Genomic DNA, 12,512 nt, shown 5'->3' on the forward strand with positions numbered 1-12,512 from the left:
ATGACCTAACGCCAAGCAGCCGACTGGAGGAGAAAGAAGAAAGGGACATCCTGAGAACAAACGAAGAAAAAAGGCGGTGGAAGTCACTGGCTGCCCAAGCTGGCCATGCATCTCCCACTCCATTTCACAGAGGAACAGACTGAGGCCTGGCAGGTACTTGTGAGAGGTAAATGAGCCTGCTGAGGGGTCACAGTCACGGAAAGCCTCAACTCGGGGTCAGGGTTTGAAGCCTGCTGTGTCCCTGACTCACTGTGCAACTCACTGGACAAATGACTTGACTTTTCTGAGCCTCAGTTTTCCCATTTGCCACACGGGAGTCCTTCATACTTCCAAGCCGGGAGGACTCAGGATGAGCGTGCATTCAGTAGGTGCTCCACACACGTTGTGATTTTCACCACCCCAAGCCCAGTTCTCAGGGAACCACACCCGCATCCAGATCCAAACTGCCATGTACCCGAACCTTCCATTTTACAGAGAGAGAGACTGAGGCCTGAAGATCGGAACCCTGGCTCTGTCAGAGAGGCCCTGAGGGTGTGGGTATGCGTGTGCGGTGCCCCTGGGGAGTGAGCATGGGGGCCAGGAGGGGAGGTGCTGGGAAGAGAAAGATGGAGGGATGTCCGTGGCAGGCCTGAGGACCTCGATACAGCTTATCGAATGGCCTTCCAGGTAAACCCGGCCTCAGCCAGGGGCAGCGCCTGCCTGCTGCTGCCTCAGAGACCTCAGCGCGGCCATTCACACCAGAGTCCCAGCCAGGCGGCCCCCACTGACTCCAGGGAGTGGCTCCCACCAGAAGCTAGCCTGACAGATTTGGCATTTGAGACCACTTTCCCAGGAATGGCCAACAAAGGTGGGCGTCTGGGGATGTGGCAGCAGGGACCTCTGCATCCCTTTGCCCAGCCCTGGCGCCCCTGGCGCCCCTGGCTAACGTCTGCAGGACACACCCTCAACAGTCTTCCAGTGTGAACCCCAGGCTCAGGGAAGCTAAATAGCTTGCCCAAGGCCACACAGCAGGCAGCCAGCGGGCCTGCACTAGAACCCGGGTCTCTGTGCAGTCCCAGATACCAAGGCAGCCTTCTGAGGGTTGGAGAAGGAACTGCAGGGACACCTCACTGCCCACTCAGAAGGCGGAAGCCAGCCGGGCTCTTCTTCTGCCACCCAGACCCAGTGTGGGCCTCATCACAGTGCCCTGTTGGACTGCATGGATTTCAGGAAGCAGAGGGATTAGAAAGTTGTTTTGATATGGTAAAGAGCACACAGGATTTTTTTTTTTTTTTTTACAATGGGTGTTGCTGTGTTGCCCAGGCTAGTCTCGAACTCCTGGCCTCAAGCGATTCTCCTGTTTCATTCTCCCAAATAGCTGAGATTACAGGTGTGAGCCACCCTGCTGGTGGACAGGATCTTGATCAAACTTCATTGCAGAAAGCTGACCCTAACCCCGGTGGCAATAGGTTTCCAGGAGCTCAGGGAGTCAGGAGCACAGACTTGCTTACAAGCCTGGGTGGCCTGGGGGGACATCGCCCCACCTTCTGGGCTTCAGTTTCCTAGCTTGTAAAATGGGGCTAGTGACAGGGGAATTTCCCAGGGGACAAATACGGGTATCTGTCCTGCTGTCAGGGGACCGTGAATTCCAGAAAGGGGCAGGGCAGGGCGGAGTGGAGGTGGTGGGGTGAGGGCTGCAGGTACTCACCCGTCACGACGCTGAAGGTGAGCCTGTCCACACTGGCCTCGTAGCCGCGGCCCTCGAAGTGCAGCGTCAGCCGGAAAGGCTGGCCCCGCCGCACCACCAGCTTCTCCCGGCACAGGTCGGCTGTGTGGTGGTCGCGGCCATTGGCCTCTAGCTCCAGATCACATCGCTCCAGGGCCAGATCTGAGGACACAGTGGGAGACGGATGAGCCGTGGTGGCACCTCTCAGCCAGCTGTGACTCCACAACACACCCACACCCCCGGGCATGGAGGCCCTGCTCCCTCTTGGTCCCCACAAAGCACAGCCATCCCTGCCAGCCCCGACCTCAGCCCTGGTCACAGGCTGACTCTCCCTCCCTCATCTCCCCCCAGCCCCCTCCCACTGCGTGACCTCCAGCAACTGTGGGAACAGCAGGATCTACCTCCCAGGGCTGGCATGAACATTAAATTAATTAATACACTTAGCGCAGGGCCTGGTGCCCAAGGAGTGCTTAATACACTCAAGCTATTCTAGTGCTATCACAGGCTTCTTTTGGTTTAAACACAAGCAGTATTTGACATAGGTTAATGGCATGGGCTTGCCTTTAAATCCAACATTCAATTTACAGGAAATACACAGGGCTGAGGAACAAGTTAAACACAGAATCAGGATGTGATCAACTAAAACCACACTCTGAGAAACTATTGACAAAGGATCTGGTTCCTTTAACAAATACGTTGCAAGAAAAAATGGAAAAAAAAAATGTTGGAGGGAGAGCCTAGGAAAAGAATCTTAGGAGACATTTCAACCCTTGATGATGTGTGGATCTTGTCTGGATCTTGGCTTCAAAAAATTATTTCAAAACACTTATTATGCATGTATATGACCACTGAAAATTTAAACACTAGTGGAATAATAGTGATATCAGACAATTTTTGTTCATTTGTTTATGTCAAAAAGGAGAGTCCTTAATCGTTAAAGACATCTACTGAGAACTTTACAGATGAAATGATATTATGCCTGGAATTTGCTCGCAAATAATAGGAGAGGTGTCGGGTTCAGGAGAAGTCATGAGTTGGAGGTCACTGGACTAGGTGATGAGAACATTTATAATACCATTTTCTCTGCTTTTTTTTTTTTTGAGTCAGGGTCTGTCTCTGTCACCCAGGCTGAGTGCAGTAGCACGATCATAGCTCACTACAGCCTTGACCTCCTGCTCTCAGGCGGTCCTTGTGCTTCAGCCTCCTAAATAGTTGAGGCTACAGGCATGAAGCACCACATCTGATCATTTTTTTTAAAACTTTTTTTTTTTTTTGTAGAGATGAGATCTTGCTATGTTGCCAAGGCTGGTCTCAAACTCCTGGGATCAAGCTATCCTCCCATCTCAGCCTCTTAAAGTGCTGGGATTACAGGCATGAGGCACTACTCCAGGCTCTCTACTTTTACATATGCTCAATATTCTCTAAAACAAAAGGTTTTTTAAGTGACGGGGGCTTTAGAATCTGCCAGACCTGGGTTTTAGTTCTATTATGCCATGGTGTGATCCTAGATAAGTGTCTCTCCCCTCTATGTCTCCTTCTCTGAATTCTCAAAGGGCTGCCATGAGTCTAGAAAATGATGTTTGGGACACCCCCAAGGCCCAGCCTGGGGCAGGTACTTGCTATGTGTAAGTTCTATTTATAGTGTCAGAGGGAGCTGAGACCAGGACAGGGGTAGGGTGATGGGTGGGTGGGTGTCTACGGAAAACACAAACCTCATGAAACTTGGCAAGCTCCACGTCAAGACTGAAAAGACCTTTGGGTGGGAGGAGTGGACTTGGCAGACTCTCAGAGTTGTGGGACCACTGGTCCTACTGGGGCCCAGGAGTAGGGATTTGTCCAGAGTCACCCAGCTAGCTGGTCCCACCCATGAAATGACAGCCCAGGTCTCCTGCCTGCCCCAGGGTAGTCAAAACACGAGGCTCAAAGTGCTAAGAGCTCATAGGTGAATTATCTCAACATGAATCTCACGACTCCACTTACACAGATGGGCTCACTATTCCCATTTTCCAGAGGGATACAGTGGCTCAGGTCCCCGAGCAAGTGACTGCTTTGGGACTGGAAACCAGGGGTGTAGGACCATGGCACCCACCCTGGTAACCACTGCCCTGCAGGGTTTGCTTTCCAGCCCCCTAGAGGCCCCTCCTCCATGTCCTATGTTGTTTTCTCGCCTGGGAGGAGAGAGTTCTGCACGAATGAAGTATCAGGGCAGTCGACCCCCCTGTGATCACAGCAGGAGAGACCTCAGCCGGCCACAAGGACACACTTCCTGCTGGCTTGTGGGGGCGAGAAAACGTTGTTTTTGGAAACTTCAACCCCAATGAGCTTGAGCAGGAAAGAGGCCATCCCTGTCTCCCAGGAGGCCCTGGAAAGATGGTCAATCCCTGGTCTCGGGGGACGGGGCACTTTCTCAGTCTACTGCCCGAAGAAGGATTTCTAGGAATCACACCCAGCTCCAAAGGTGCAGAAACATTGGGCCTAGAATCACAGGACTTAAGGCTCTCTACACTGAGAAAAGGCCTGAGGCCTTTTAATCCAGCGGGACCCCTGTCAGACATGGCTGCTGTGACAGTGGGGCTGGGAGCTTGTCATAACCGGCATCTCCAGGGTCTCCCAGGCCCATGAGCTCTTTTGGGGTCAGGGGTGAGAAGCCGCATTGGGAACAAGAGGCCGCCTGGGTGACTCGTCACCGAGTGTTGGAAGCTGGGTCTGAGGAAGGGCGGTGACCAAGATCACACAGCAGGTCAGGCAGAACAGTCCCTCCAATTCATCCCTGCTCCACCTGCCCCAGGACCCTCTCCCCACGTCCCCAAATGGACTTCACCCACCAGCCCATCGGGAATCTGGGCCCAGCAGCAGTGGTGCAGGGACATCCTCCACTGCAGAAATCCTTCCCTGGACCTAGGACAGTGCTGCTGTTGTTTGTGTGTGTGTGCGCATGTGTGTTCACCTATGTGTATGTGCATGCACGCCTGTGTCCATTCACGTGCGTGTGTGTGAGTGGAGGACCAGGCAAGAAATGAACCAAGCCCCTGCTTCACCCCTCTCAGCCCTCATGCAAATTCCCAAGGCTGACACTACTGTCCACATTTCACAGGAGAGGAAACGGACTGAACACGGGACTGAGAACTCGGATTGCGGACTGAGAACTCGGATTGCAGACCTCGAGGGCAGGCAGAACATCACACAGAGTCACCCATAGATGCTGGAAGCTCCTTTCTGGCCCCCACCACCAGAGAGTCAGCCAGGCTTGGCTTGCACACCACCAGGGGTCCCAGGCACACACCTCTCGGTGGACAGGGACTAACCCCAGCGTAGTGTCTGAGGCCAGGCCAGCACCCCCTGCACAGCCTTACACCACCTGACACACAGCAGGGACCCATCCCTACCAACAGATGCCAGCGGCCCAGCAGGAAAGTACTTTATGGTTTACAACATGCCTTCACTGTCCATTGCCTCGTCTATCCAGGGAGGAAGGGGTTAAGGACTATGCCCGGTGGATGGGGAAACTGAGTCTCCAAGCAGCATCCCGGTGCCTCCCACCCAGCCCAGCCCAGCCCACCTGTTGCTCTGCAGATCTGGACTTGGGGACTGAGCTCCGGGCGGTCCTGACCCCTTCTGTCCCATGGGACCCCTGGGACCAGAGAGGCAGGTCGAGCGCCCGGGAGCGACACTCACCCTCAGCCATGGTCAGGCGGCGGCGGCTGCTCCTCCGACGGCGGCAGGACCCTCTAGGTGCAGACCACGGGGGCAGGCGCGGCGGGCCGCGCGCGCTAATTTATGGCCGGGGCGTCGGGGCGGGGCGGGGGCGGGGCGGGGGCGGGGCCGGGAAGGCGGGACCGGGCGGCCACCCTTCGTCCAGTCTCCGGCCCACGCGGCTGCTGGGGCGCACCCAGGGGACAGGAGCCCGAGGGAGGGACAGCCGGGCAGGGGCGCCCCCTGGGGGAGCGGGCAGAGTGCAGGCGGCCACAGCGTGACCCGGGACCCCATCAGACCAGGACACAACACAGCCTGCGGCAAACACAGTTAGGCCTTAGGTAACACAGGCACCTGGACACATCAACAGGCACTCAGATCCAAACACCCTCAGACAGAAACACACAGTTGAACCAGGACTTGCAGACACAGCTGGCAGAAAGGGAATAGGCCAACCCTCCAGGAGCTCAGCCTCAGGTTCTTGACGCTGGCACTCTGTGGATCCGTCTCCCTTCCTGCTAGCTCGGGTCTCCTGGTCTCCTGGGCTTCCTGACCTGCCATGAGGTCTGACAGGGAATGTCTCTGGAGAGACAGACGCCTGTGCAGCTCCCCAACCCTGCTTCGGGAGCAAGTTTCACATCAATGAGTGGATTTGGACTCTCAAACTGGCCCCAGACCGGGCACAGTGGTTCCTGCTGGTAATCCCAGCCCTCTGGGACGCCGAGGCAAGAGGACTGCCTGAGCCCAGGGGCTTGAGACCAGCCTGGGCAACTCAGCAAGCCCCTGACTCTACAATAAATATAAAAATCAGCCAGGCATGGTGGCACGTACCTGTAGTCCCAGCTACTTGGAAGGCTGAGGCGGAAGGATCACCTGAGCCCAGCAGGTTGAGGCTGCGGTGGCCATGAACGTGCCACTGCACTCCAGCCTGGGTGACAGAGTGAGATTCCAACTCAAATAAAATAATAAAACAAAATAGTTCCCAGCCTTCATCCCTGTGTGACACGTGGCACAGGGAATGAGCTCGTGTTGCTTTAGTAGATGTTTAGTGGACCCCAGATATCCCTGGGTCAAAGGGCTCTGCTGGAGTCTTAGTGAGCAAAGACCCCCAGGAACACACAGTTGGGCCCTGCTGATTCGTAAAGTAGCCCTATGGTGGGCCCTCTGATCGCCCTATTTTACAGCTGTTGTTGCAAGAACTGTTCCTGTAGCTGGTGTAAGCTCAGAGGAGAAAGCAGGGTGAGCGAAGTTTGGTTGAGAGGCCAGGGCTCGAGCCCCCACTCTGCCCCAACCAGTTGTGTGGCTGTGGGCAGTTATTTGGCTCTCCAGACTTCACTTTACTCCTCTGCAAACCAGGGGCAGGAATCCTTCCCTCACAGGCCTGAGTAAGACTCATTCAAAATGACCGAGGTTGGGTGACTCACAGAGGGTGAGCACGTGATCACTGGGGTCCCTGAGCCTTGGCATAGAAATACCAGGGGTCCCAGACCTAGCTCTGAGAGACAGGGACCCCAAAGAAAGGCAGGAGGCATGGGGCAGTCAGCTTGGCAGAAGGAAGACTGCGCGTGTCCTCAGGTGTCAGCCCTAGCCCGGATAGAAGGTGGCCTTGGCCTTCAGACGTACCTTCTCCACTGGCACACATTTTCCCTTAAAACTCTCAGCTGGGGGCTCCCTGGAGGCCAGGTGTCCACCGAGAGCTTGCCCTCCTCTGCGAGGTGACTGGCAGGGTGCCTGGCTCACTGCCAACCCTCACCCTGGCTGATGTGGAAAACGGTCGGTCCTGCCAACAGCAGCCCCACTGTGATAAGTGTTATTCCTTCCTCCTGCGGGCCTGGACCTGACCACCTCATGTCGTGGGTGTGTCACAGCCCTGGACTTACATTCTGGCTTCCTCACTGTGTAAGCCGCGTCCACACAGCAAGCAAGTCGCTCAGCCTCTCTGCCTCTGTCTCCTCATTTGTAAAATGAGGACGATAATCGTACCTACTGCACAGGGGGGCGTGGGGACTGAGGGAAGCAACACAAGGAGAGTACGTAGAACAGCATCCGGCACACAGTTGGCACTTAGTGGATGCTGGCTGCAAGGAGATACCTGTCAGCTATTCCTGGAGCCCAGATGGGCGTAGCGTGGAACCTCAAGCCGGCCCCAGCCTCGCCAGCTGCCTCTACTTCCTTCTCCTGGCACTTCCCACAGAACTGTGGCCACCTGAGTGACGCGGGGCCTGGAGCAACCCCAGGACGGGACCAGTGGGGTCAGGACTGGTATCCAGGAAGGTGGCAGGCAGAGGCCAGAGCCCAGACTTGGCCCAGAGACCTGGATTCCAGTGCCAGTGACCAGGGTCCTTGCCTCCCTGAGGGCCTCCGCCTTCCATTTGTTCAGAGAGGCTGGGAAACCCTGCCCTGTCTTACCTCACTGGGGCGGTAAAGGATTCAAGGCTCCATTTCGCCAAGGCCCAGAGCAGGTGATCATGGGCTCAAGGTCCCCAGACCCTGCGGGCAGGGGCCTTCATCACCCCATGCAGGGGAAGTGCTAGACAATGGTTAGAGCATGAGGGCTGTGAGGTCACTCTTGGCTGTATGACCCTGAGCCCACGTTTCCTCCTCTGTAAAATAGGAATAAAAGAGCCCCTACCTCAGGGGTTTAGAGGGGACGTTTGTACAGTTCTGGTCTCAGAGTAAGTACCCAGTCAACATAACTAAAGCCTTACGATGCTGTCCTCAAGAGTCAGGACCATCCCTCCAAACAGAGGAGGTTCCCATGAGTAGGTGATGTGGGCTGCATCCATGTGACTCTCGGCGAGGCTGCTCAGGGCGATTCCCTGCCTCCCATGGGAGTCTTGTTCTCAGTTGCTGAGGTCTAGAATCCTGCTGTCGTAGAGACTCAGTCCCTGACTTCCGTGAGGACTTGCAGGCCTCAAGGTGGAGACAAAAGTGAATTTTTAGAAACTTGAACCACCCATGACCAGCCAGATGCCCCACTTAAATCTCACAATATGATTTCTATCATGTGTCAGATGAGGAAACAGGCTCAGAGAGTTGCAGTGCCTTCCTCAAGGTCACACAGGAAGCAGGGAAGCAGGCCGGGCTGCCTCAAAGACCTGGGCTCCCTCTCCCGTGGTTTAGGTCAGTCCCATCTCCCCCTGTGTGGCGGGGAGGGGGGCAGTCCTCAGCAAGCGAGACATTTGAGGGCTTCAGTCCATGCTTCTGACCCATGGTGTGTGATATACAGTGGACACTCAGTAAATGTTTGTGGCCTCGAGAAAGGGAGGGATGAGTAAGAGAGAGTCAGAGGAAAAAAATGAAAGGAAGAAAGGAAAGAAGGATTAAGGTTCAGAGAGGTTGGGGAAACTGCCTGAGGTCACACAGCGTGACTGGGCTCCTAGCCCTGGCTTGGCTCAGCCATCCCCAGGATGAGGTACCCCAGGACAGAGACAACCCTGACACCCGACATGGGAGCAGTGGGAGGGCGGGACGGCAGTGGGGAGGCGTGTGACAGGCACTCGGAGCCCTGGGCCCTTCTACCGGCTGGTGACTAACAGGATGAGCAGCGTCTGGGGTGCGGAGCCCAGCGAGGGTGGGACGACTCCCCTGAGCGGGGACGGGGCGAGGTAGGGTATTAGGATGGAGACTTGGGGAGAATGTCAGGCCCTTTGAGGGGGTGCCTGTCTGGCAGGCTGTGGGAGCAGACAACAGGGCGTCTGGTTGGCAGGGCCTCCCTGTGTGTGCACTTTGTGGATGGAGAAGCTGAGTTGGCCACCTTGTCCTCAGCTCTGAGCCCACAGTTGTCACCCTCCAGTGCAGCCCAGTCCCTTCCCGCTGTCCCTGCAGCCGGCCCAGGATCCCAGCCTTGACTGTGCCATGGTAGCATATGGACGCCGGCAGGGACTCTGTTCACCTCTCTGTTCACCTGTCCTACCTCACAGGGCAGTCGCGGGCCCAACTGGCTGGCCCGACATACCCTCCGTCTCACCTTCCACATCCATACCTGCCAGCCTCACAGACAATGTGCTTGCCCCATTGCACTATGCGAGTATCCACCTCCAGGCCTCTGCTCAAGTTGTGCCCTCTCTTGGGGTGACCTTTCCTCTCTGCCTACTGAAGTCTCACCCAGGCTTTAAGCCCCATCCAAAGGGCATCTCCCCCTGAAAGCCACCCAGAGAGGAGTTTCCTCTTGCTCCCACGGCCCCAGCACCCACAAGATGCAGTTACGGTCCGTCTTATGTAAGTTCTAGTGTTCGTGTGTCTCTGTCTCCCTCCCTCCATCCCCACCTGGCCCTTTGTGACTGCTCAATAACTGTTTGTTGAATAAATTAGTAATCTGCAGCAGAGAGAGAGAGAGAGAGAGAGAGAGAGAGAGAGAGAGAGAGAGAGAGAGAGAGAACTTGTCCAAGCTGGGGCCAGGCTCTCGGGGTTAGCATGGGAGCCCTGTGTGAGAGAATTTGTGGTGCCAGTTGACCCTGGAAGGGACAGGAGGCAGAGCATGATGCTGGGGCCTCTCTCACCCCTTGTTGTCTTCATCAGAAAGGAGAGGTCTGGGTCTGACTGATACTGTAACCACAGCTCCTGCTATCCCAGGATAGCCGCTGGGAGACAGAGCGCAGGGTCCGACAGCTCCGGTGCCAACCCTGGTCCCCGCTCCTGGCTGTGTGGCCTCCTCGTCTACGGAAAGACCCAGCTCTGCCACGCCCCACCCAGCCTGCCAGGCTCAGAGAAGGAGACAGAAGAGGAGAGGAAGGCCCAGCCAAGGGGAAGACGTTCATTCCCCCATGGTCACCACCAAGTGGCTCGAGCTCATCACGAGCCAGGCACCCCAGGGAAGAGGGGTGGGACTTTTGGCGAGCAGCTTCCTGGCCATCTCAGACAGCAAGGGGTGCTTTTCCCAGGGGACCCCCATCACAGCCGACCTCACTTGGCACACAGTCCTAGCAAGGATGGCCACCTGACACAACGACCCTGAAGGATTAGAGGCCCAGGGCTGGGGAGGAGAAACACCAGAGGCCGGAGGTACCGAGAGAGTCGGAAAAACTGCACAGACAGGCCCAGGGACTCTGACGTGGCCACTTGTGGGCCACTGGCATTGGGATCAACAGTCCTGCTCATGCTGTCCCACCTCACAGGGCAACTATCAGTGATCACAATGGCAACCCAGAGCCAACCTATGAGCAAAAGGCCTTTGGGCCCACGAGACACTTTCCACTCCTGGCTCTCTCTAGCAGCAGTCTGGCTTCAAGGCTTGGGAGTTCGGCAGACCTGGGTTCAAATCCAGCTCTGCTATTGACTTTCCTGTGTGGTCCTGTGAGTCATAGCTCATCTCCAAGCCCCAGTGTCATCTGTAAAATGGAGGTGATCATATCAGCTCCTGCTTTACAGGCTTTTCGTGAGGATTAACACCACTCTTGGCAGACAGTGAGCACTCAAAAAGGGCAGCTAATTACTCAGCAATATAAAGGAACAAAGCACTGACACGTGCCACAATGTGGATGAGCTTCAAACCATCACGCTAAGTGAAAGCAGCCGTCACAAGAGACCACATGGCGAGGGACTGCATTAGACGAAACACCCAGAACAGGCAGAAACAGAGCTATAGAAAGAAGATCCGGTTGTCAGGAGCTGAGGGAAGCGGGGAATGAGGATTTTTCTTCTGGGATGAAGAAAATATCTGGAAATTAGACAACGGTCATGGTTGCATAAATCTGTCAGTATACTAAAAACCATTCAACTGCACACCTTAAATGGATGACCTTTATGGTGTATACATTATATCTTAGTAATATTTTTTTTTGCGAGTGAATGATTTCTGTTTTTTTATTTTTTTTAAATTTTATGTATTTTGAAGATGTGGGGTACAATTAAGGATTAGGTCTATAGATGTTTATTATGTAGGTACACTTGTTGATGAGGTGTGCCCCCCTCCCCTGGCAGTTTCCCACCACTGCCAATCCCTTTCTTATAGTATAATTTCTTATAATTGTTCATGGTCCGCTTATGAGTGAGAACATATGATACTCAGTTCTTTGTCTCTGTGATAGATTGCTGAGTATGATCGACTCAAAATCCATCCAAGTTGCTGCGAAGTCCATATGTTTGTCCTTCTTTATGGCTGCATAATATTCCATTGTGTATATGTACCACATTTTTTTCATCCAGTCCACCTTCAATGGGGAGCATGGTTGTTCCATGCTTTTGCTATTGTGAACAGAGCTGCAACAAGCATGCGTGTGCAGGTATCTTTTTGGTAGAATGACTTGAGGGGATTGCTGGATCATTATGGAAGGTCAATTTCTAGTTCTTTCAGAAATCACCATGCTGTCTTCCAAAGAGGTTGCACTAGTTTGCATTCCCACCAGCAGTGTAGAAGTGTTCCTTTTTCTCTGCATCCTCACCAGCATCTGTTGTTGTTTGTTTTATTATTGATGGCCATTACTGATGGCCATTCTTACTGGGGTTAGGTGGTATCCATAACATGGTTTTAAAAAATGATGGTTGATTACAAAACATGAGCAAAAAGTCAGGAGTAAAGTTCTGAAAGCCTTGTTCTAATTCTCAGGTCAAAAGTTGAGGAACACTTGCACACATTCGTGTCCGAGAAGATGTGTGCAGAGCGGTCTTCATAGCATCGTTATGGCAAAACCACTCACAACCTAAGTGCCCAGCAGGGGGGGATGGATCAATAAGCTGTACCTGGGAATATCATTTGGCAGTTGGACATGGGAGGAATTCTGAACCACAATGTTGAACAAAAAAAGCAAACTGCAGGACATTATGTGGGGTATGATTCCACAAGACTGCTCAGTTTCTACAGGAAAGATAAGTAAATGGATGCACAATGTGTGAATGTATCACACAGAGAAAGGTTTAGAAAAGTCCGCTCCAAATTGCTGACAGTGGCGGGAGGGTCCTGGAGGCACTGGGTGAGAGATAGGAGTGGTGATTAAAAGTGGTTTCAGGATTCTCTGGAAGGAGAGAAAATCTTTAAGTGAAGAAATGACTTTATGTGTCTCTTAAGTAATTAAAGATTCATTTTTAAAAAGAGAAGAATAACCTGGCTTACATTTAGAACTGAGCTTTTCGCAAATGGAAATACTCCAAAATAAAAAACATTCTGGCAAAGTAG

General features: G+C 53.9%; 1 protein-coding gene across 3 annotated transcripts in view; it reads right to left on the reverse strand.

Moving 5' to 3' along the window:
• The window catches only part of TGM2 (transglutaminase 2), a 29,969-nt gene extending 24,350 nt beyond the window's left edge, over positions 1 to 5,619 (reverse strand). For 2 of the 3 annotated variants that reach the window (XM_008056519.2, XM_021711586.1), the window contains exons 1-2: positions 5,381 to 5,619; positions 1,688 to 1,867 (exon numbers count right to left, since the gene is read on the reverse strand). In XM_008056519.2, the coding sequence (XP_008054710.1) occupies positions 1,688 to 1,867; positions 5,381 to 5,390 (190 nt within the window). In that variant the 5' untranslated portion in view covers positions 5,391 to 5,619. The remainder of the gene's footprint in view (positions 1 to 1,687; positions 1,868 to 5,380) is intronic. The other variant, XM_008056520.2, reaches the window with a different exon arrangement.
• Positions 5,620 to 12,512: the final 6,893 nt, after the last annotated feature.

Source organism: Carlito syrichta, unplaced genomic scaffold, assembly GCF_000164805.1.
Source record: "Carlito syrichta isolate Samal-C Ts95f unplaced genomic scaffold, Tarsius_syrichta-2.0.1 Scaffold302386, whole genome shotgun sequence".
NCBI lineage: Eukaryota > Metazoa > Chordata > Mammalia > Primates > Tarsiidae > Carlito > Carlito syrichta.